Here is a 25201-nt window from a genome sequence, read left to right on the forward strand (position 1 = left end):
GTTGATTGAGGAGGAACCAGGGCTAAGGGGCTTCTGTCAAGTTTAGAGATTAAAATGCAGCACTTAGTGGAAAAGCAACCTTGGGTTGTTCTGGCAGGCCTTCCATGGCTAGGGTGGCTTTTGGCCAATATGGTGGAGAACCAACTAGATCCTCTATAGGTCTATAGATTTTATGCAGTCCTACATGTGTCATCTGCCTCCAGCCAGTGCTGTAGGAGATGTGGACAAGGCAGCTCATTTATGTAATATGGTGGGAATGCCCAGTTCTCCAGCCATTCTGGACTAATTCATAGGGGCATTGTTCAGAGAAAACACAGGATTTTTATTTTCAGTAAGTCTCCAGAGCTGGCCAGAAGACTGAACAGTGAGACAGCCATCAGGTATGAGAGATCACAGTTGTGGAGGAGCCTGTCTTCCCTCTCACTGAGATAGTATATTGTGAAATGGTTACTCAAAGTTAGTTAACTGCACTTAAACAAGGCAAACTGGAATAATTTGATGAAGAATAAGCCCCATTCCTTTAGTAGGCCAGCAATAAGGGAACTTCTTGAGTATTTTGTCAACACTGTGTGTGAAGGCAGCCCCTAATATATGGCTTGTCAACTTATGCTTGCTGTTATGGTTATTGCTTTATTATTGTCTATTCTAAGGCCAGTGACTGTAACCAAGAGGACAGGAGTAGGATTTAGGAGGGAAACAGGAGTTATATATGTTATATAAAGTATAAAGAGCATACTTGCAATGAAAAAGAGCAGAGACTTGTCACACCATTTCTCAGACAATGTTTATTATCACATCAATTTGCCATTACACAGAAAATGAAGAAAGCAATTCCCATTTCTGCAGGCATTACTATATTGATAATGCATACACAGACACACATACTGGGGACATCATTAATACATTGTGGTCTACATTGGTTGTGTAAAAAAAAAAAAGTCAGGAAGGAAAGATGGGTGGCTTTCACAGATGTAGCATGGAAAATTTCTTTAAACAGTAGTAGTTAAGGGGAGCAGGCTGGAGCTGACATTAAACCCTACTCCAGGGTTGGACAAGTCAGTGCATAGACAAAGTGTAAGGGAGGCAAATGAAAAGATCCTATATGGGAATCAGTTACCAGAATTTGAACATGAAAGAGTCACTTGATTTTAAGCTCCAACGAAAAAACCCAAGTCCCTGCTCGATGAACACAAAGCCAGATGGAAGGAGCATCAGCAACTGATATAAGGGCCACGCTATGCTTTCTGCAATGAAAACCATTCACAGCTCACCTACATAAGCTGTGCAGCCTAAGTGTTCCTTCTTCTTTGGGTTCTTATAATTCCTATTATTTTACAGGTTTAAAAATCTCATCCCCTTCCTTGCAGTCCTTATCCTCTAGTACTAAAATACTGCCCCACAAACATCAGTACTATATAGGCAGCTTAGCACCAGGGAAAAAATAATCCTGGCTGAATGTAAAACTCAGGTCTCTTAACAGCCCCCTTATACCTTAGCCATCTAAGCAATCTTCCTCCAGCTGCAGGAACCAGCCAGAGAAGACAGACTAGGTTCCTCTAGCCTAGAGAAATCCAGTGACAGCAGGCCAACCAATCCAAGAAAAACAGGCTGAGTGGTAGTAGAAGTGGAAAAAAAAAAAGCTCAGGAGCCCCCACACATTCAGAGGAATAAAAACATTTTCTCTGAACTATTTCCACCTCCACATTCCAGAAGCACCATTTTTCTAGGAGCTGGTTATGTTCATTTCACTCTTGACGTATCTTCTTTAAAGCAGGTTTGAGGAGGGATCAGGAGGATCTCAGGATTAAAATTCTCCCCTTTTTTTTGCCCATAAGGGATGACAGAGGTATAAAAAGAATCCTAATGCACTAATGTGTTTGCAAATTTTAAACTAGTTATCAAACTAAGTTTTACAGCAGTTACAGACATTTTCATTTAATTTATTCCATAATAGATAACCAAAACGTACATACAACCTTTATTAAAGCTGTGCAGGAAGAAGAGCAGAATGTCACACGAAGAGGTAAGCAGAACTTTGAAGAGCAAGATGTGCAGTTTCATGTACTCAGCACTCCAGAAGGATGGGAGGAAAGCCCGTTAGTGCCAGTGAAGGCAAAAGGGATATCACACATAATAATATTACAACACTATCAGGATGACAAAAAGCTCTCCCACCCTCACTCCAATGCCAGGAAAAACTGGAAGAGCTGTGGAGGGAACAAGGCCCAGTGTGAGGCAGCAGTGAGGGATTGCCCACGTCCCACACCTCTCCTTACAACTGAAAATACACACACCCCTGAACTAGAAAAGCCAGTTGCTCCAGGGTGGGATGCAGGGTGCAGTTTTAACTTCTCCCCAGAAGACAAATTCTGGGGTTAGTCTGTCATAACCCCAAGATGCACAGGCTTAACAAAGTGGCTTTAGAATGGAGTAAAAAGCTTGGAATGCAGGCATGTTCCTTCATGGGAACAATGACTGGCAGAGCAATGGAACTGGGGCTTAATTGAGTGAGCCAGGTTTCTTCCCCCTCCCTTCCAACTGGGGAGTTACTCTGCCTTTTTCTTCCCAATCCCAGGAACTTTCGCTTGGACCCTGAGGGAGAAACAGAAGGAATATGCCATAAGACCCTTTTCTTCAACAGTGACTGCTAATATGCATGTTCATGTCTATATCTGAGTGCTGATAGTATCTATAATCCAGTAGTAACTGCATGGTTACACAAAAACATGAGCAAAATAGAAATGTAAAGCTCTGACAATACATACTATTATCTTACTGGACTTGCAATGCCAGCCCAGAGACTCCCTCCCCCCCCCCCAGCCCTCCAAACATACTTAGCTCTAATACACTGCCCTTACTCTACATAATCTCAAACCCAGCATTAAGATCCTCCCTAACACTGTCAATGCACTTCACCTCTGTTCTGCAGCACCTAGTACTTCTTCAGAAATGACACTCCCTTCTATAACACACCTATTACATGCAGTACTCCCTGCTGTTCCAGTCCTAAGACTGTCACATAGCTCTGCTAAGTGAACCTCACTCCTATCCTGCAGCACATGAAAAAATTGTCTTACCTGATAATTTTCTTTCCTTTAGTCTTAGTCCTACCAGACCAGAATGGGTTATGTCAATCTACCAGCAAAAGGAGACAGAAAATAGTTCCAAGTAATTCACCCCTTAAGGGTATTGTGCAGCCTGGAACGTTCAGTATTTCAAACAGCCAAGCAATGCTGCTCCTGACATTTACAACGAATACCAGTGGACATTCAAGATGCAATGAAACCACTCAGTCTTAGCTGGAAGATGAAGTGAGGTGTACACTCAACTGACAAGAGACACTTCTGAGTCAGGAGATGAGGCCTGAGCTTAGTCAGGTAGTGAGGCTTACACTCAACTGACAGTCAGGAAAACATGATATGTAAGAGAACGAAATGGAAAGGCGAAGAAGCAAGATCTACTGTATGAATAAATATAGCACAATGCAAAAACCAGACAGTGAGGGGGTATGGATTGGCCTCGTAAAACTAAAAGAAAGAAAATCATCAGGTAAGAATTATTCCTTACTTTCAATCCATACCAGACCAGTCCAGAACAAAAGGGATGTAGCAAAACAGCATCTCTAGTAGGGTGGAACCAGAAAATGAAAAAAAATTCCACAACGGACCAAAAGCATAGTTTCATTCAGGAGAGATCAATTATAGAGCATGCCACGGTGAGTGGGGCAACAGAAAGGCGGTATCAAAATAATTGGGTACTGAATCAACAAAAGGAGCAAGCCAAGAGCAGGCGTTTGGGGTAAGCAGGACCTACAGCCAAGATAGAAGGTGGCCAAATACGCTGAATCCAGCTCAAAGACAATAGAGCCAAAAGAAAAGAATTCAGGAACACCTAGGAGCACGACAAAATTGATGCTCCAAGAAACACAGCTGCTACATGTGAAAAGGCGGTGGAATTCAGTGAAGATCTGCATCAAAAGGACAGGCCTCAGTGAGACCTTTGCTTAATAATGAAAAGTTGGATGCTTCTAATGTAAAGAGCTTCAGACCTCTCACCTCACTTCTGTTTAGCAAAAGTGATTGAAAAGGCTGTATTATCTCAATTTGTTGAGTTTATGAATGAACATCAAGTTCTGGATCAATATCAATTTTGATTCGGCAGCAAACATGATACAGAAACATTATTGCTTTCTATGACTGAACTTATTCGAGTTGGATTTAATAAAGGCAATTTTTTTTTCTAGTCGCGGATATTTCAGCTGTGGTTTGATTCTATTAATCATTCAATTTTGTTGCTGCAGTTAAGAGGGATAGGGGATTGCAGTAGTAGTTGGGAAGTGGTTCTCATTTTTAGAACATAATTTCTGTGAAGTGCAGGTAAAAGATCTAAGATGAGTGGGTTGACTACTGGTTTTCAACAGTCTGCTTTATCTACAATTTTGTTTAACGTTCTCTCATTATGCAATCTTCTTAAAGGTTTAGGAATTCAGTATCGTATTTATACAAATAATATTCAATTTTTCTTTGAAACTGAGAATTCGGTGAAAGAAAACATCCAGGTGGTATGCCTATATTTGAAAACAAGCAATGGTTGAGAGCTAACCATCTTAGTCTGAATATGGCAACAACAACAAAAAAAGGTCATTGTTGTATCTTGTTTTGAACTGGCTGACGTTCCAGATATTTTTTCCATAGACAGTATTGAGATTGTCTTTAGTAAGAAAATTCTATGCTTGGGGGTGTTAGATTCATTACTGAATCTGAAATCACAAGTAGCTAAGGTGGTTAGTACTGTATTTTGTAAAGTAAGACTTGACAGAAGGATGAAGGATTATATATCCGAGAAATTTCGTTTAGTGGTTCAAAACATAGTAATGCCTCATTTTGATTATTGTAACGCTCTGTTTCTAGAGTTACCAAAATATGATTTACAATCATTATACTGCACAAAGTGCTGCTGCTCATGTGCTTCTAGGAATGAGCCATTTTGAACATAATACTTCTGCTCTCATCTTTCTACACTGGCTGCCCACTGCGTACACTGTGCAATATAAGTTTTTATTACTGGTATTCAAAGTGATAACTAATAAGATTTCTCCAGTGATTTCAGCAAGTTTGCACTTACATCATCCTTCTCATCCTTGCGATCAATTTCTTCTAATATGCTTGATGTTCCTTCTTTTAAGATACAGTTCCTATACTTGTCAAGAACAACAATTTTTTATATTGCAGGTCCAAGACTGTGGAATTCTTTGCTTACTCAGCTTTGTGTCTTACGAAATAAGGACGAATTTAAAGAGACTAAAAATTTGTTTCGGCGAGTGTTTGATAATTCTTCTTAGGGCAAGTCTTGGACTGTTTGATTACTGCTGGATTTTGATGTATGTCTGTGAAATATGTACTATGATTATGAATTGTTCCCTGCTGAGGATTGTAGATGTAAGTTATAAATTCTTAAATGAATAAAAAACTGAGTAACTGCAATACAGGAGCAAATTGGCAGTGCCTCAAGGCCACTGCTGTGCAACAATGAAGGATACCAGCCTATAGCACCTGGGGAACAAAACCTGTATGACAGCTGTTGCCACAATAACAGCCTAAAAGGCAGCTATCACCAAGCTGCCTAAAAGCAGCCATTAGAGAGCCACCTATAGAAGTATTCCCGCAAATCCAAAGGTGTTGGCCATGTGCAGCTCTCATTAGTACAGCACTAGCGCCACTTTAACAGCCTTGCGCATCCCTAAGAATGCCGTCTTGTGCTGCTCAATAGACTACCATCCTCGCTCAAGACCAAGGCTGGAATCAATGTGTAGCCCCAAGGCTGCTGACCATGTGTAGAATAAGATGCTGACACAGATTAGTACAAAATAACCTCCAACTGCACCAGAGCCAAAAAGGCTGCTGCTATGGAGAAACAGAAAACAATGGAAACACTGAACAGAAGCAATGTTACTGGAACTATGAAGCACCTGAGGCAGTCACTCCTGTGCAATGGCCGAGGTCTTGTCAAGGTAAAGTCCAAGCACACTGCCCCAATGCGACATGTGTGCAAGGTCACAGCTAAACAGCTGTGGCACAGCTCCTAAGCAAGCCAATGCCATTTCCACATAGCTCCTGCCAGAGCGGAACATCTGTTGCTGCAGCTACAGCACCACACCCACTGCCACCGTGTGGCCCATGTAGATAGGTCACTACTCAATGCGGATGCCAGCACAGCAGAGTCCATGTGAATGTTGCCCCTGAACAGCACATATACTACTACTACTACTATTTAACATTTCTAGAGCGCTACAAAGTGTACGCAGCGCTGTACAAACACAGAAGAAAGACAGTCCCTGCTCAAAGAGCTTACAATCTAATAGACAAAAAGTAAAGCATTTAAATTTAAAATATTTAAGCAGTCAAGCACAAGAGAACAGTCACAGAAGGACAGAAGATGTTGAAGGGTGGTCAGTGTGATTAGGTGTAACTCTGGTTGGAGTAGTGGGAGAAGGTGATAGGAGATATACTATAGGATGTCATTCTGAGGCCAGGCTAAGTCTAAAGCAGGAGAAGGTATTCTCTGCAGCCTATCTGTGAGATGGAAAATGCTCTCTGAAGCTGCTGCTATAAGTTGTTAGTTTTCTCTCCCTGAAAGAGATCCAAGCCACACCCACGAAGTTCAAACTGTCAGTGGGGAGGGTGAGGGGAGGAAATGGCAGTGCTTGATGAAAAAGAGAGCTCAGTTTGATAGGAGATATACTATAGGATGTCATTCTGAGGCCAGGCTAAGTCTAAAGCAGGAGAAGGTATTCTCTGCAGCCTATCTGTGAGATGGAAAATGCTCTCTGAAGCTGCTGCTATAAGTTGTTAGTTTTCTCTCCCTGAAAGAGATCCAAGCCACACCCACGAAGTTCAAACTGTCAGTGGGGAGGGTGAGGGGAGGAAATGGCAGTGCTTGATGAAAAAGAGAGCTCAGTTTGATAGGAGATATACTATAGGATGTCATTCTGAGGCCAGGCTAAGTCTAAAGCAGGAGAAGGTATTCTCTGCAGCCTATCTGTGAGATGGAAAATGGAAAATGGAAAATGGAAAATGTGAGATGGAAAATCACAGTAAATAGTGAATGCTGCCATGCCAAAAGATTATGACTACAGAATCCACACAAACACAGCCTCTGCACAACTACTGCAGTCAGTGCCCAATAGAATCAATGTGGACAGTGTCAGCGAAGTGCAATATGATACGTGCCACCTTCAAACAGCTATGGATACTCCTACAGTGGAGTAGCTGAGACTGGTCCCACTACAGGCCTTCCTTTCTGCAGCACCAGGCATGGATGAAATAAAACTCTGCGTCCAAGCACACAAATTTCACCCAGGGTCACAGCAGGGAACTGCTGATCACTGCATATCCTGACGACAGTAACCCAAAGTGAAACAGCTAAACAGGCTGCAGTAAGCTTAAGAATTTACCATCTTCAACCACCAAACTCAGAAGAGTAAATTCCAACTGTGGAACTCCACACCAAGGGAGGAAGAAGGGGAAATAAAAGATTTCTTCCCACAGCACATGAAAACTGAAAGAAAAGAAAGAACGTCCCTTCCCCTATGTGTGTTATGAATTGAGCAAACGGTTAAAGAGGAGAAAAAGGAACATGCTTGAGACTAGCCACACAAGAATAAGAGAGTTAAACACAAGTTCCTCTGAAAGAAACCACAAGGGTGTTTTGTTTTTTTAAATTAATATGTAACATAATAGAACATGGACAGAGAAGGCCCCAGGGAAATTATAGAATAAAAATGGCAAGCCTGAGAACTCTTCTCACAACTTAGGGTGGAACAGGGTAGGAAGCTCACCAGAACTAAAGAATGCAGACTGCTGTAAGGAGGCTCCGGTGCAACTAAAAAAACTCCTGTGGGAAGACAGAGCATCGCCACAGGGAAAAGAAAAAACCCATTCCAAAGTTTAGAAGAGAAATAAATACCACCCACTCTGCTAGCTGCAGAGCAGGGCTTAGCCTAGAAAGTCTTCCCACTGCTTGACACCAGCTGGGAGCTAGAACCAAGGTATAAGACAAGATCACAGAAGACCAGTTTCTTCACTTGAAAATTCCGACTATTATGAAATACAAAAGCATTTACCTCAGACACAGCTAAACATGTTGCCTGAAGTGGGGAAAAATAGAAACTACATACTTGATGGCAGTTGGAGATCGTCGCACAGTGGAGGGCAAGAAACATTAAACTTCAGCCTCACTTCTTAAGTACATAAGTACATAAGTAGTGCCATACTGGGAAAGACCAAAGGTCCATCTAGCCCAGCATCCTGTCACCGACAGTGGCCAATCCAGGTCAAGGGCACCTGGCACGCTCCCCAAACGTAAAAACATTCCAGACAAGTTATACCTAAAAATGCGGAATTTTTCCAAGTCCATTTAATAGCGGTCTATGGACTTGTCCTTTAGGAATCTATCTAACCCCTTTTTAAACTCCGTCAAGCTAACCGCCCGTACCACGTTCTCCGGCAATGAATTCCAGAGTCTAATTACACGTTGGGTGAAGAAAAATTTTCTCCGATTCGTTTTAAATTTACCACACTGTAGCTTCAACTCATGCCCTCTAGTCCTAGTATTTTTGGATAGCGTGAACAGTCGCTTCACATCCACCCGATCCATTCCACTCATTATTTTATACACTTCTATCATATCTCCCCTCAGCCGTCTCTTCTCCAAGCTGAAAAGCCCTAGCCTTCTCAGCCTCTCTTCATAGGAAAGTCGTCCCATCCCCACTATCATTTTCGTCGCCCTTCGCTGTACCTTTTCCAATTCTACTATATCTTTTTTGAGATACGGAGACCAGTACTGAACACAATACTCCAGGTGCGGTCGCACCATGGAGCGATACAACGGCATTATAACATCCGCACACCTGGACTCCATACCCTTCCTAATAACACCCAACATTCTATTCGCTTTCCTAGCCGCAGCAGCACACTGAGCAGAAGGTTTCAGCGTATCATCGACGACGACACCCAGATCCCTTTCTTGATCCGTAACTCCTAACGCGGAACCTTGCAAGACGTAGCTATAATTCGGGTTCCTCTTACCCACATGCATCACTTTGCACTTGTCAACATTGAACTTCATCTGCCACTTGCACGCCCATTCTCCCAGTCTCGCAAGGTCCTCCTGTAATCGTTCACATTCCTCCTGCGACTTGACGACCCTGAATAATTTTGTAGAACCCAGCCAGTGTTGTTCAAAGTATTAGATCAATGTATTTAAGTAAAAATAATAAATGTATACTTGAATACTTAGGTTCGGTGACGAACACATTTAAAAAAATTTAGTGAAAGTAAAATAAAAATATATCTAACCTATTTTGAGTAAAAAGTACTATAATTCACTTTGCTTTTAGTAAAACTAAATTTTTGAAAATGACCCATCACTTATGCAAGTGAAATTGTGAGTCATCAATCCAGCACAGCTTAAAAAGGAGTTCAATAACTAAAACTAGCAGAAAGTGGATTGTTCAGTCTGAAAATGTTCCTTCAAATCGGATCAGGTTGCAATATTACTGATGTCTTCTGACTTGATCAGCAGGTTTTGATTAAGGGAATCTCTGCACACTAGACTCTCATATAGCAAAGAATACTTTACCATCATTGTCGTTATCTGCATTAAAATAGTGCTGTCCAATTCATCACTTGCATCTTCATTTTTGTCTTCAATATGATCATGATGTCCAATTACAAAGGCTGATTTCAAAACTGGAACCATTGTCTGTTTTTCTAATAATGTTCAACTGATGGCAAACTGAATATCAAACATATAAACGGCAAGTGACCGTACTCACTCACAAATGCACAGTAGAGACTTCCCTCTCTGCCCCGCCCCAATACGTGATGATGGGGGCGGGACAGAGAGGGAAGTCTCTACTGGTATGCTGCAGACGTCGGAACCGCTCCCCCTCCCCCGGAGTCGCCGCCGCCCCTCCATCTGGCCCGAGCACTGTGAAGTTACATCAGCATGCACATCAGCAAAGCTGCCGTCGGGCTTCCTTCTCTGCCTTTGTCCCGCCCTCGCTGACGTTACGTCACACGAGGGCGGGACACAGGCAGAGAAGGAAGCCCGCCCCGACGGCAGCTTTGCTGATGTGCCTGCTGATGTAAGTTTAGTGCTGCTCGGGCCGGGTGGACGGGCGGCGGCAGCGACTCCGGGGGGGGGGGGGGGGGGGGGGGGGGGGGGGCTCAGACCCCCCCCCCCCATTCCAAAAGTAGCCCGTTTTCACGGGCTCAACGGCTAGTCTTTGAGAACTGAAGCATCATCAAATGTGTAGGAACTCAGTCTACAGAGAGGAAGCCTGTTTGGCCTTAAGATTATCACCCCAATGTAAAAATTTTCCATGGGATGTCCAGGAGTCTGTTGTGGTAGAGACATGTCTGTTTACCAAAAATTGTTACTAGTGTCCGCTTCATCTCCGCTTTAAAGTGATCCAACTCATCACTGTTCTGTTTGACTGGAGACCAGTAACCAGTTCAACAAACAGGCAACTCTCCAATGTTCTTATAGGCTATATTCGATAAACAGCAAATTTAAGATATGATCCAGTTTGGGTGATGAGGTTTGCAACAGCAAAATTCTGTTCCTAGTTTTGCTATTTCATTTGGTTTACTGAAGAATCGTCATTTACATCTCACTTCTGCTTTTACTTCTAACTGCAAGCATCAAATGTAGCCGAATATTAGTAAAAATTGGCAAAATTACTACTTCAATACAAGTAATAAATGTTATTCAGTACTTCACAAGGAAAAATGACAAAACATTTACCTCAGTAATTAGTTACATTTACTTAGTTACTACTATATAACACTGGACCTGGCACCACTGGGTGTCACCCAGGCTGGGGGGGGGGGGGGGGGGGGGGGATGAGGGACATGGTGCCACCAAGTGCCATCCCAGCTCAATTAAGAAAGTGCAGTCAAAAATGAGCTAATGTTAACCAGCACCTCTGCTCAACTGACACCCGGGACAAACTGGGTCAGGAGCTGACAGAAGCACCACAGAGAATTGCACAGTCCGTCCACCATCTGCTTGAAGACAGAGAAAATACTGGACATTCCAGGATGCACAATACTCTCAAGAGGCAGATTACTTAGAACTATTTTCTCGGTTTCCTTCCATTTGTGGATGGACATAACCCATTTGTTCTGGACTATTAAAAAAAAACAACAACAAAAAAAACCACCTGTCAGGGCTTGAATCAAATTGATTTACAAGTCAATAAAATCATGTGAGAAAAACTACAAGTGAAAGGACAGCTAGAGTCTCTCAAAAACAAACATTTGGTAAAAAGAAGGGGGGAGGGAGAAGGGGGATGTGTTGAGCTGTGAGCTGGAACATCCGAACAGCCAGGCCCGACCTAAGAAATTAAAAGCTAAATTGAAAATGTGTCTTTAAATAGGACAAACTGAACAAATGAACATTCTGATTTGGGGTCTGGTATGGATGAAAATGAAACTGCTATTCCACTACTAAGAAATCCCTCCCAGCACATCAGGTTCTAATACATCTTACTCCGGCTGAGCAGTTCCCCTTAGTCCACTTCAGACCTCCACCGCTCAATTCTGCCAATGCACCCATCTGCTGTTCAGATTTTCAAATACAGAACTGCTTTAAAACTTTTTAAGACACCACCTCATTTCTTGCAATAAAAATCATCAGCTGGGGGTCAAACAGGTAAGACAGCACTCCTAATGCTGACTCCTTTGGCATGAAAATTGGAAATACTTATGCACCAGTAACTATAGAGGGACCAACAGGAGACTTACTTGTCAATAATGGACTTGGTCTGATCATGCACAAGGGCGACATAGTGATCAATTTGAGTCTAAGGAAGAAGAGAGCAACATTAAACAAGTTCAAACACTGATCAACTTGAACTGATCACTGCTACATCTCAGAAGCACAGCCCCCAGTTTCCCCCCCCAAAATTAACTTTGCTAAAATATTTTAAATTTACAGCAAAGCTGCTTACAAAGCATCTCTAAGTAAGCACCTACACTCACATGTTAAATATAAAAATATAAGAAAATTAAAGTGCAACTTGAAAAAAAACAAAAAAAAAAAACTTCATCCTCAGGAATCCAGGGTGTAACAACTATCCCACTCCTGATTCTCTCATGTAGATTCTGCAGTGTTAGAATCCTATGGCATGCCTGTAAAAATCTGTGTGTTAATTTAACTTTATACAATTAGACATTTTGTAAGCTGTCCAGAAGGACAGACCAAAGGGAAAGTTAATGAAGGAAATGACGAAGGTAAAAGGGATGGGTAAAGAAGTGTGAATGAAGTCTATTTATGAAGACCTTTTATAATCACATCTGCATCCCATCCCCTAGCAATTCATCTACTCGCCTTTGACCCCCCCCCCCCCCCCCCAACCCCCTTCAAAATCAAATCTGGGCTTGGTGATCAGAGAACTGTATGGTACAGCACCTCGAGCTGCTTCTTTTTCTGCCCATAGCTGGCGTGCTGTCCGGAAGGAGAGATTCATAAGCTTCTGCCTCCAGTTTGGCTCAGCTCCCATCAGCCACTTTGCAGGACACATGCAACTCTATGGCAAGGGGCCCCCAAGTTGCATGTGCCTGTCCAAGCAACACTGAGGAATATCAAGGTAGATCAATTAAACCTTATAACTTCTCTATGCAGACTTACCTGATATTTCTCATATACAACTGGGAGGCTGAATGTCAGTATTTCACCTGAAAGAAAGAAGAAAAGAGATCAGGCAAGGTATGTTCTGCTCATGCAATCTGAAGTGTTTTAAACATGCAACTAACTGTGTGGGAAAGCGCGGGATACAAATTAATAAATACATAAATAAATAAATAAAACTGCAGAACATGGATTCTTACAGGTGTAGCTAGTCAATGAAGACGACCACCACCATTCTTACCACCAGACATTTTAACACTTTCAAAGCTGGGGGATATTTTCCTTACATTTTGCACATGTTTTATTAACTTATATATGATCTTTTCCACTTACAGCTAGTGGAAACAATAAAGGCAGGATTATATGGCACTGGACTAGTATTCCAGCAACAGATTTCCTGCTCCTCCATGCATCCTGATGGGTCTTCTGCACATGCAGAGACAGGAGACATTGATACCATGGGTCTAGATGAAAGCATTCATGAGATTCTGAAGAATCACTTATTATCAAAAACCCACCCCCTTACCAAGAATGAGCAAAGTGATGCCATTGAAAACTGCTCCAACGTATGTCATAAGCCACATGAAGACAGCCAGCTGCAGGGGACAAGAGAAGCTAGTATGAAAAACTAGAAATGATTAATGTCTTATTTCCATCCAAACCCCTAACCTGTTTTATTTTATACGATTCTCATTATTAATTAGCAAGAGATGACATTTACCTGTAACATTCTCTGGAGACAGAAAATCAACCAGTCACAATTGGATCAGGTTACTGTTGCCCAACAGGATTTTTTTTTTCTTTTAAGTAATACTTCCTGGTAATTTTGTCAGGACAGAACATTTACTAGTTAGAGCCAGGGAAATCTAGGAGGCTTTTCTGCATATACACAGCTGGTACCACACAACCACATGAAGCAGTCTCGATCATTGGCTAAGGGGAGGCAGAAGGGAACAGGTGGACTGATTTATTTTGGCCATAGTGGAGGTAATCAGTTAAGGTAAAGCGACTTCGCTTTCCTCAGGGATAAGCCAATCATCTACTATAAAAAAACTCACCCTCAACATTCTGAAGACAACATTCTGAAGTCACTTAGTCACTCACTGAAGGGTTCATGGATTCATGGTGGTGAAGCCACAACACTGACCATGTCTCTCTGCCCCGCCCTCGCATGACGGACCAATCAGAAAAAACACCCTCAACATTCTGAAACACAAAGGACCATCACAACACCGTTCCCAGGCAACACTAGGCAACGTAAGACGGACTAATCAGAGGAAACTACGTGACAATAAGGGAGGAGCATTCCCCAGCAGAATGGCTCATCTGTGCAGCACGGAGAGCACAGAACCACCGCTGGAACGAGAGAAGAATATTCCTGCTGTGGGTATGTGTAAAAATAGACCAGGGGAGAGGGGGGGAGGGAAATTTTTAAATGCCTAATGCCAGTACTGAAGAGTGCCAGAGGGCCTATAGCACAGACTATATTTGGGATCGCTTGACATGGAGTCAGAGGAGCCGGAAAACAACGTGCCCGTCACCATCTGGGACAAGGACAAGCTGCGGCCCAGCTGGAAGGATTACCCACGACCCAGCCAGCAGCAAACAGCGACCAAGGAAGGGGGAGGAGTAGGGAAACACGCGGAGCGTGTTTCCCTACTCCTTCCCTGCCTAGGAATCGCTGGAGACTGGCTGCCAAACTAACGAAACAACCGCACACCGACGCACCACCTCCATCATTAGAAAGGCATCCACTCTTTCTTCAACAGAAATGCAAACTAATAATACAAAACAAACAAAGAATACATGGTTTCTCTGGCGGCTGCAGGTAACTCCCCACCCCCTTCCTCTTCCCCTTTTGCCGAAGCGGCCAAGGACGTGCCCAACCATCCCCAGCCTCAGGCAAGCTGTCTCCCACCTCGGGGATTCTCCGAGCACCCGGAAAAAGACGGCGCTGATTCCTGCAGCGCATAAATGTTCCAGCATTCCCCTGCAGCCGGCCTGAAATGGGCCAAACATACCGGATCACCCCCCGACGGCCCAAGACCGTGCTCTTCTCCCTTCCGCCAACTTAAAACAACCATCCCCGTCCTCTGGCAAGCTGTCACCCACCTCCAGGATGCCCAGAACCCCAGCCCAATGGAAAAAGATGGCGCTGCTTCCAACAGCACATTTCTCTTCCAGCATTCCCCTACAGCAGTCCTGAAACGGCCAAAAAATACCGACAGACAAAGAACGTGCTCCTCAACCTTCCGCCCATCTAAAACAACACTGCTGCCTCAGCACAACACAAAAAAAAAAAACATGGAAAAAAAAAACACTCAACAAAGGCTGACACCCCCTACAACCACATTTACATTTCACCAACAGAAAAACCTTCCACCCATCTAAAACAACACTGCTGCCTCAGCACAACACAAAAAAAAAAACATGGAAAAAAAACAACACTCAACAAAGGCTGACACCCCCTACAACATTTACATTTCACCAACAGAAAGACCCCCCTCCACAAACCTCCTTGACAAAACCACACACACACAATACAACAGAAACACACCCTCAAAGCCACACACCAATCCAACCCACTTTGCCAGCACAGCACAGCACATCCCCCAAGCAAAAAACAAAACAAAACAAAAAAAGACACACATCAACAACCTGCACACACACCGCACCCTCACACACACACACAAAATAACTCTGTGACACATACACACAAAAAAAACCACATGCTAGCGCCCGTTTCATTGGTTTCGGAAACGGGCCTTTTTTACTAGTTCTGCAATAACTGGTCTAATTACAGTTCATCTAATGGACAATTTGTTTGACAGCTATTCATCTAAAGTACACAACAGCTATACAATTGGCCTAAGACATCTGGTCTAAAATCACACACAAGCAGAAACATATGTACATGTCAGTTCTAGATGGAAGTCTTAAAAAGTCCATGATGGCAAATTAAAATCGTAGATTATGAATGATGCCATGAATGAAACCAAGTTCAATAAGAGGTTCTTTGTGCAAATATGGAAAAGATCCAACCTTCATGGTATTTTTTCATTCATCTTTCTTGTTTGGCTTGCTTCAATCTGGCCTTTTACCTCTTCCTGCTCCTTCTGCACTTTGCTAACCAATTTAAAGAAACCAACATGAGCACGACCAACCTTTGAGTCTTCAATGCCAGATTCAATGGTATTCTGGGTTTATGGTACACCCAGCTCACCATGAGCACTAACCTACCAAAGAGAAAAGGGAAAAATGGAAGTGATTGAATCTGCTGGTCAAAGAGTTCTGCGTACCTGTCCATGAATATAATTTTCATCCAACCACTGGACTGAAGTGGTCTGCTTCTACAAGAAGTTCTTATCAGCTCAAGAGAAGTTGGTGCAATTTCAGTCAGTCAGTTATAGAAATGCCTGTGCTGTAAGTTACCAAATTTTATGCTAAAATCCTTTTTGGTTGCCTATTCATTCACGAGCCCAAGTCCTTGTATCTTCCCTATAGATGCTTTATCCCAGATTTAAAAGAAAACCAACCAAAAAAAAAAAAAAAGCAGCCATTATGAGCTGTTTCTGGGATTCCTCCTCAGAAGCTTTTATGACCACCTGCTCAAAATCGGAATCACAGCAAGACCATCAGCAGCAGCAAAATTGTTAAAATCCTGAACATTCAAGGGACCATAAGTAAAGATGGTGGAAACTGTTTTGAAAGTACAATCTATAATCTGTTACAGAGCCTTGTTTAGCTTTCAAACATTGGCAACCGTTGTGAAGAGGACTTTTTAAAATCCAAAATTTGAATTCTTAACAAGAAAAAAAGTCTATTACTCCTCCAGAGTTTACATCAACTCTTTGCAGTCTCATTTGACTGTTTGCTTGAGAGATACTGTTATTGGAAGATGGTTACAAGTGTTGCTTGGACAATTTTTGCTGGTTGTGGCACTTTGCTTCATGGCCACCTTCACTCAGGCAACTTCCAGTTGAATTCACAGCGGCAACATGCATTGGATGATCTGCAACTTACAACTGTTGTCTGCTGTCAACGATGGCTACTGCTGACCCATTATTATTTCTAGCCTCACATCACCAGTAGTAAGTCGTTTCTCCTGTAGCCTTCCTAATTTGCTTGTGTGTCAGACAGAACAGGCAGCCTTTGGCAATTTGTTTTACAATAATTGCAGAAAGCTAGATATTGTAACAACGGTCACAATGCTTTTGTTCACAGCTTACTATGTCATATGATTTAAATGCATCTCTTGATATTTTCAGTCATATTTGCTCAACCACTTTACCAAAGAACAAGTATTCTTGACATAGGCCTGTCAAATACCATTTTCACAGCATACAGTCCTTATCAAACAGGATGTCACAAATTTACCACTGAGGCAGCTCTTCTAGGTATTTTAACAACTATCCAGGCATTTAAAGATCAAGATAAGACTGTACTTCTTATCCCCCAGTCTCTGCAGCATTTGACTTAGTGCACCACTGCATTTTACTCACCAGGCTACAGGAATTATTATTAGCATTTGTATAGCGCTACCAGACGCACGCAGGAATCTGCTCTTATCTTTAATAGAATGTTATATGTCATGGCAAGACAGTTTCATAATTTTTCTTGCGGGGTACCACACGGATCCCTCTTGGCCCCGGTTTATTTTTCTGGCCCCACTTGCAACATTAATACAAACTTTAGAATTAAACGCCATACATCCATGCAGATGATGTACAAATCATGGTTACTGTAAATCCTAGTAACTCACAGGATTTGGCATCATAATATAAAATTGGCTATAATTGCACATTAAAATCAAATACAACTAACAACAAATGAAAGCCTTGCTGTTCACCAAGGTTCTATTAAGCTTGCAGACGTCTCTATATTCCTATTAGTAGGACTATTTAAAAAAAAAAAAAAAACAGATGTCAGATTGTGACCTGAACCTTTCACCCACACACTTCCTCTGTAGTAGGGAAATTATGCACTGGTTACCCGTTGAATATTGTATAAGATACAAGATATTAATACTAGTACATACCTTTTATCGTACAGGGTACCTCTTTTCCTATCCCATCATCTGGTTCCATATAGCGAATGCTACATACCTGTAGAAGGTATTCTCCGAGGACAGCAGGCTGATTGTTCTCACTGATGGGTGACGTCCACGGCAGCCCCTCCAATCGGAATCTTCACTAGCAAAAGCCTTTGCTAGCCCTCGCGCGCCGATGCGCGGCCGTCTTCCCGCCCGAAACCGGCTCGTGCCGACCAGTCTCATATGTAGCAAGACAAAGAGAAGGGAAGACAACTCCAAAGGGGAGGCGGGCGGGTTTGTGAGAACAATCAGCCTGCTGTCCTCGGAGAATACCTTCTACAGGTATGTAGCATTCGCTTTCTCCGAGGACAAGCAGGCTGCTGGAGTATCCCTAGCCCCCAGGCTCACTCAAAACAACCACCATGGTCAATTGGGCCTCGCAACGGTGAGGACATAACTGAGATTGACCTAACAATTTATCCAACTAACTGAGAGTGCAGCCTGGAACAGAATAAACATGGGCCTAGGGGGGTGGAGTTGGATTCTAAACCCCGAACAGATTCTGAAGCACTGACTGCCCGAACCGACTGTCGCGTCGGGTATCCTGCTGCAGGCAGTAATGAGATGCGAATGTGTGGACAGTTGACCACGTCGCAGCTTTGCAAATCTCTTCAATAGTGGCTGACTTCAAGTGGGCTACCGACGCTGCCATGGCTCTAACATTATGAGCCGTGACATGACCCTCAAGAGCCAGCCCAGCCTGGGTGTAAGTGAAGGAAATGCAATCTGCTAGCCAATTGGATATGGTGCGTTTCCCCACAGCCACTCCCCTCCTGTTGGGATCAAAAGAAACAAACAATTGGGCGGACTGTCTGTTGGGCTGTGTCCGCTCCAGATAGAAGGCCAATGCTCTCTTGCAGTCCAATGTGTGCAGCTGACGTTCAGCAGGGCAGGAATGAGGACGGGGAAAGAATGTTGGCAAGACAATTGACTGGTTCAGATGGAACTCCGACACAACCTTGGCAAGAACTTAGGGTGAGTGCGGAGGACTACTCTGTTATGATGAAATTTGGTGTAAGGGGCCTGGGCTACCAGGGCCTGAAGCTCACTGACTCTACGAGCTGAAGTAACTGCCACCAAGAAAATGACCTTCCAGGTCAAGTACTTCAGATGGCAGGAATTCAGTGGCTCAAAAGGAGGTTTCATCAGCTGGGTGAGAACGACATTGAGATCCCATGACACTGTAGGAGGCTTGACAGGGGGCTTTGACAAAAGCAAACCTCTCATGAAGCGAACAACTAAAGGCTGTCCTGAGATCGGCTTACCTTCCACATGGTAATGGTATGCACTGATCGCACTAAGGTGAACCCTTACAGAGTTGGTCTTGAGACTAGACTCAGACAAGTGCAGAAGGTATTCAAGCAGGGTCTGTGTAGGACAAGAGCGAGGATCTAGGGCCTTGCTGTCACACCAGACGGCAAACCTCCTCCATAGAAAGAAGTAACTCCTCTTAGTGGAATCTTTCCTGGAAGCAAGCAAGATGCAGGAGACACCCTCTGACAGACCCAAAGAGGCAAAGTCTACGCTCTCAACATCCAAGGCCATGAGAGCCAGGGACCGGAGGTTGGGATGCAGAAGCGCCCCTTCGTCCTGTGTGATGAGGGTCGGAAAACACTCCAATCTCCACGGTTCTTCGGAGGACAACTCCAGAAGAAGAGGGAACCAGATCTGACGCGGCCAAAAAGGAGCAATCAGAATCATGGTGCCTCGGTCCTGCTTAAGTTTCAGCAAAGTCTTCCCCACCAGAGGTATGGGAGGATAAGCATACAGCAGACCCTCCCCCCAGTCCAGGAGGAAGGCATCCGATGCCAGTCTGCCGTGGGCCTGAAGCCTGGAACAGAACTGAGGGACTTTGTGGTTGGCTCGAGATGCGAAGAGATCTACCAAGGGGGTGCCCCACACCTGGAAGATCTGTCGCACTACACGGGAATTGAGCGACCACTCGTGAGGTTGCATAATCCTGCTCAACCTGTCAGCCAGACTGTTTACGCCTGCCAGATATGTGGCTTGGAGCACCATGCCGTGACGGCGAGCCCAGAGCCACATGCTGACGGCTTCCTGACACAGGGGGCGAGATCCGGTGCCCCCCTGCTTGTTGATGTAATACATGGCAACCTGGTTGTCTGTCTGAATTTGGACAATTTGGTGGGACAGCCGATCTCTGAAAGCCTTCAGAGCGTTCCAGACCGCTCGTAACTCCAGAAGACTGATCTGCAGATCGCGTTCCTGGAGGGACCAGCTTCCTTGGGTGTGAAGCCCATCGACATGAGCTCCCCACCCCAGGAGAGACGCATCTGTAGTCAGCACTTTTTGTGGCTGAGGAATTTGGAAAGGACGTCCCAGAGTCAAATTGGACCAAATCGTCCACCAATACAGGGATTTGAGAAAACTCGTGGACAGGTGGATCACGTCTTCTAGATCCCCAGCAGCCTGAAACCACTGGGAAGCTAGGGTCCATTGGGCAGATCTCATGTGAAGGCGGGCCATGGGAGTCACATGAACTGTGGAGGCCATGTGGCCCAGCAATCTCAACATCTGACGAGCTGTGATCTGCTGGGACGCTCGCACCCGCGAGACGAGGGACAACAAGTTGTTGGCTCTCGTCTCTGGAAGATAGGCGCGAGCCGTCCGAGAATCCAGCAGAGCTCCTATGAATTCGAGTCTCTGTACTGGGAGAAGGTGGGACTTTGGATAATTTATCACAAACCCCAGTAGCTCCAGGAGGCTAATAGTCATCTGCATGGACTGCAGAGCTCCTGCCTCGGATGTGTTCTTCACCAGCCAATCGTCGAGATATGGGAACACGTGTACCCCCAAGTCTGCGAAGCGCCGCTGCTACTACAGCCAAGCACTACGTGAACACTCTGGGCGCAGAGGCGAGCCCAAAGGGTAGCACACAGTACTGGAAGTGACGTGTGCCCAGCTGAAATCGCAGATACTGTCTGTGAGCTGGCAGTATCGGGATGTGTGTGTAGGCGTCCTTCAAGTCCAGAGAGCATAGCCAATCGTTTTCCTGAATCATGGGGAGAAGGGTGCCCAGGGAAAGCATCCTGAACTTTTCTTTGACCAGATATTTGTTCAGGGCCCTTAGGTCTAGGATGGGACGCATCTCCCCCCTGTTTTCTTTTCCACAAGGAAGTACCTGGAATAGAATCCCAGCCCTTCTGGCCCGGGCTCGACCGCATTGGCGCTGAGAAGGGCGGAGAGTTCCTCTGCAAGTACCTGCTTGTGTTGGAAGCTGTAAGACTGAGCTCCCGGTGGACAATTTGGAGGTTTTGAGGCCAAATTGAGGGTGTATCCTTGCCGGACTATTTGGAGAACCCACTGATCGGAGATTATGAGAGGCCACCTTTGGTGAAAAGCTTTAAACCTCCCTCCGACTGGCAGGTCGCCCGGCACTGACACTTGGATGTCGGCTATGCTCTGCTGGAGCCAGTCAAAAGCTCGTCCCTTGCTTTTGCTGGGGAGCCGAGGGGCCTTGCTGAGGCGCACGCTGCTGACGAGAGCGAGCGCGCTGGGGCTTAGCCTGGGCCGCAGGCTGTCGAGGAGGAGGATTGTACCTACGCTTATCAGAAGAGTAGGGAACAGTCCTCCTTCCCCCAAAAAATCGTCTACCTGTAGAGGTAGAAGCTGAAGGCTGCCGGCGGGAGAACTTGTCGAAAGCGGTATCCCGCTGGTGGAGCTGCTCTACCACCTGCTCGACTTTTTCTCCAAAAATGTTATCCGCACGGCAAGGCGAGTCCGCAATCCGCTGCTGGATTCTATTCTCCAGGTTGGAGGCACGCAGGCATGAGAGTCTGCGCATCACCACACCTTGAGCAGCGGCCCTGGACGCAACATCAAAGGTGTCATACACCCCTCTGGCCAGGAATTTTCTGCACGCCTTCAGCTGCCTGACCACCTCCTGAAAAGGCCTGGCTTGCTCAGGGGGGAGCTTGTCCACCAAGCCCGCCAACTGCCGCACATTGTTCCGCATGTGTATGCTCGTGTAGAGCTGGTAAGACAATTTTGGCCACGAGCATAGAGGAATGGTAGGCCTTCCTCCCAAAGGAGTCTAAGGTTCTAGAGTCCTTGCCCGGGGGCGCTGAAGCATGCTCCCTAGAACTCTTAGCCTTCTTTAGGGCCAAATCCACAACTCCAGAGTCGTGAGGCAACTGAGTGCGCATCAGCTCTGGGTCCCCATGGATCCGGTACTGGGACTCAATCTTCTTGGGAATGTGGGGATTATTTAATGGCTTGGTCCAGTTCGCCAGCAATGTCTTTTTGAGTACATGATGCATGGGTACTGTGGACGCTTCCTTAGGTGGAGAAGGATAGTCCAGGAGCTCAAACATTTCAGCCCTGGGCTCGTCCTCCACAACCACCGGGAAGGGGATGGCCGTAGACATCTCCCGGACAAAGGAAGCGAAAGACAGACTCTCGGGGGGAGAAAGCTGCCTTTCAGGAGAGGGAGTGGGATCAGAGGGAAGACCATCAGACTCCTCGTCAGAGAAATATCTGATGTCCTCTTCCTCCCACGAGGCCTCACCATCGGTATCAGACAAGTTCACGAACCTGTGTCTGAAGCCGTGCCCGGCTCGACTCCGTGGAACCACGGCCACGGTGGGAGCGTCGAGAGGTAGACTCCCTCGCCCACACCGGCGAAGCTCCCTCCGCCGACGTTGTCGGGGAGCCTTCCTGGGAGGCGACCGCAGTCGGTACCGCAAGCAGCACCGATGTCGGAGACCTCACCCCGGGCAAGGGGCCAGCCGGCGCCTCACTCGACGGTACCGGTGGCGCAAGCACCCCCGGTACCGGAGGGGAACAGCCCGGAGACTCTCGTGCAGAGCGGCTGTGGAGAAAGACGTGGAAGCCGATGCAGGTGTCGATGTCAGAGTCTGTTCCGGGCGTGGAGGCTGTTCCGGGCTGTCCAGAGTGGAGCGCATCGACACCTCCTGAACAGAGGGTGAGCGGTCCTCTCGGTGCCGATGCCTGCTGGGTGCCGACTTCCTCGGCGACCCAGAGCTCTCGGTGCCGACACGGGAAGGGGACCGGTGTCGATGCTTCTTTGACTTCTTGGGATGAAGCACGTCACCGGAGCTTCCCGGCACCGACGAGGAGGACGTAGAATCCAGCCATCTCTTCCTCGGGGCCGAGACTGAAGAAGGTCGGTCTCGGGGGGGGGGGGGGGGGGGCTGTACCGCAGGAGCCCTCAGGGTAGGGGGAGACCCACCCGAAGGCTCACCGCCACCAGCAGGGGAATGGACAGCCCTCACCTGCACTCCAGACCAAGCACCACCGTCCGACGACATCAGCAGACGAGGTCCCGGTACCACCGACGCCGACGCAGCCTTCCGATGTCTCAGCCCCGATGCAGAGGGTCGATGCCTCGATGCAATCGCGGCCGAGGATGAAGGTCTGGACGCTGGCGACGTCGATGCACTCGATACCCCCGGTGCCGATTCCGACGAAGAGCCCGAGAACAAAACGTTCCACTGGGCCAATCTCGCTACCTGAGTCCTGCTTTTGTAAAAGGGAGCACAGACTACAGGCCTGCGGGCGGTGCCCAGCCCCCAGACACTGAAGACACGACGCATGCCTGTCAGTGAGCGAGATTACCCGGGCGCACTGGGTGCACTTCTTGAAGTCGCTGGGAGACTTCGATGACATGGGCGGAAAAATCTCGCCGGCGAAATCGAAACTCATAATTGCGTTAGGCACCAAAAAACGAGGGGAAGAAAAAAATCGACCCGAGGCCTGAAAAGGGCCTACCCCGAAAACGAAAGAAAACTTACCGGGGCAAAAACTGGAAGTAGCGGAAAAAAGGAAAAAGACCGAAAAGGTCCTTTTCCAAATCCTTTTTTTTTTTTTTTTTTTTTGTAGCGAAACCAAAAAGGAGACGCGCGAGGTCAACTTAAGGGGCGCAAACGGCGAAACACGACCGTACCGAGCGCGGACAAAAGAAGACTGGCCGGCATGAGTCGGTTTCGGGCGGGAAGACGGCTGCGCATGCGCAGTGCGCATCGGCGCGCGAGGGCTAGCAAAGGCTTTTGCTAGTGAAGATTCCGATTGGAGGGGCTGCCGTGGACGTCACCCATCAGTGAGAACAAGCAGCCTGCTTGTCCTCGGAGAATCTATTTTGCACACTCTTCAATCATCCTAACAAAATCTTAGTTCTATCACTTCGTCAGATTTTCCTAGTTACTTTCCACACTATTGAACCGACTTCCCCTGTCTGTGTCTTGAGGTTTTTCAAAAAAACAAACAAAAAAAAATGTAAAAGCCACTCAAAACTTTCAAAAAAGCATTGCTGATTTCACTATCCTTTTCTCCATGCCTGGCGTGTGGGAGAAGATGAAGATTCAAGACAACCTTGTTGACGCGGAAATAAAGTAGCTTTCTTTCTTCTCTTTCCTATTCAAGATTTGCAATTCATCCTTCTACTTTTATAATTTTACTATTGTTTTGTAAACCGCCTGGATGGTCCATCTATAAGGTGATATAGCACATTTACACTTTTATCTCCAACATTAGAAGACTTGTCCTTCAGATGAAGGAACAATTAGATTGATGTCTCAGACCAACTGTCACTTGGCTGAAATGTGAGCGCACAAGTGCAAAGTGAAGCATCTGGGAAAGAGGAATCCAAACCAAAGTGAATGATGTAAGATTTCACATTAGGACTCAACGCCCAGGAGAAGGATCTAGGTATTATTGATATGTTGAAATCCTGTGCTCAGAGTAAAGCGGCGCCTACAAAAGCAAATAGAATGTTAGGAATTATCAGGAAAGGAATGGAAATGAGAACGTTATAATGCCTTTGTATTGATTTATTTTGTGACTGCACCTTGAATACCGTGTGCAATTCTGGTCACCACATCTCAAAACAAGATATAGCAGAAATAGAAAAAGTACAGAGAAGGGTGATGAAAATGATAGGGGATGGGATGACTTCACTATGAGGAAAGGCTAAAGCGGCTAGGGCTCTTCAGCCTGGAGAAGAGATGGTTGAGGAGAGATATGACAGAGGTCTAGAAAATACCGAGTGGAGTGGAACAGGTAGACATGAATCACTTGTTTACTCTTTCTAAAAATACTAGGACTAGAGGGAACGCAATGAAGCTACTACGTAATCAATTTAAAACAAATCAGAGAAAATATTTCTTCATTCAACGTGTAAGTAAACTCTGGAATTCGTTGCCAGAGAATGTGGTAAAAGCAGTTAGCTTAGCAGGTTTTTAACAAAGTTTGGATAATTTCCTAAGAGTCCAAAGGCATTATTAGGATGGACTTGGGAAAATCCACTGCTTATTCCCAGGATAAGCAGCATAAAATTTGTTTTACTATTTTGGGATCTTGCCAGGTACTTTGTGACCTAAACCGGCTAATGTTGGAAACGGGATACTGGGCTTGATGGACCTTCAGTCTTACCCA

General features: G+C 45.4%; 1 protein-coding gene across 1 annotated transcript in view; it reads right to left on the minus strand.

The window, feature by feature from the left end:
- Nucleotides 1–765: 765 nt before the first annotated feature.
- Nucleotides 766–25201, minus strand: part of RTN3 (reticulon 3) — a 203058-nt gene continuing 178622 nt past the window's right edge. Inside the window, exons 5-8 of the mRNA XM_030217330.1 lie at nucleotides 13223–13292; nucleotides 12697–12743; nucleotides 11811–11869; nucleotides 766–2592 (exon numbers count right to left, since the gene is read on the minus strand). Coding sequence (XP_030073190.1) covers nucleotides 2547–2592; nucleotides 11811–11869; nucleotides 12697–12743; nucleotides 13223–13292 — 222 coding nt within the window. The 3' untranslated portion in view covers nucleotides 766–2546. The remainder of the gene's footprint in view (nucleotides 2593–11810; nucleotides 11870–12696; nucleotides 12744–13222; nucleotides 13293–25201) is intronic.

Source organism: Microcaecilia unicolor, chromosome 11, assembly GCF_901765095.1.
Source record: "Microcaecilia unicolor chromosome 11, aMicUni1.1, whole genome shotgun sequence".
In the NCBI taxonomy this organism is placed as follows: domain Eukaryota; kingdom Metazoa; phylum Chordata; class Amphibia; order Gymnophiona; family Siphonopidae; genus Microcaecilia; species Microcaecilia unicolor.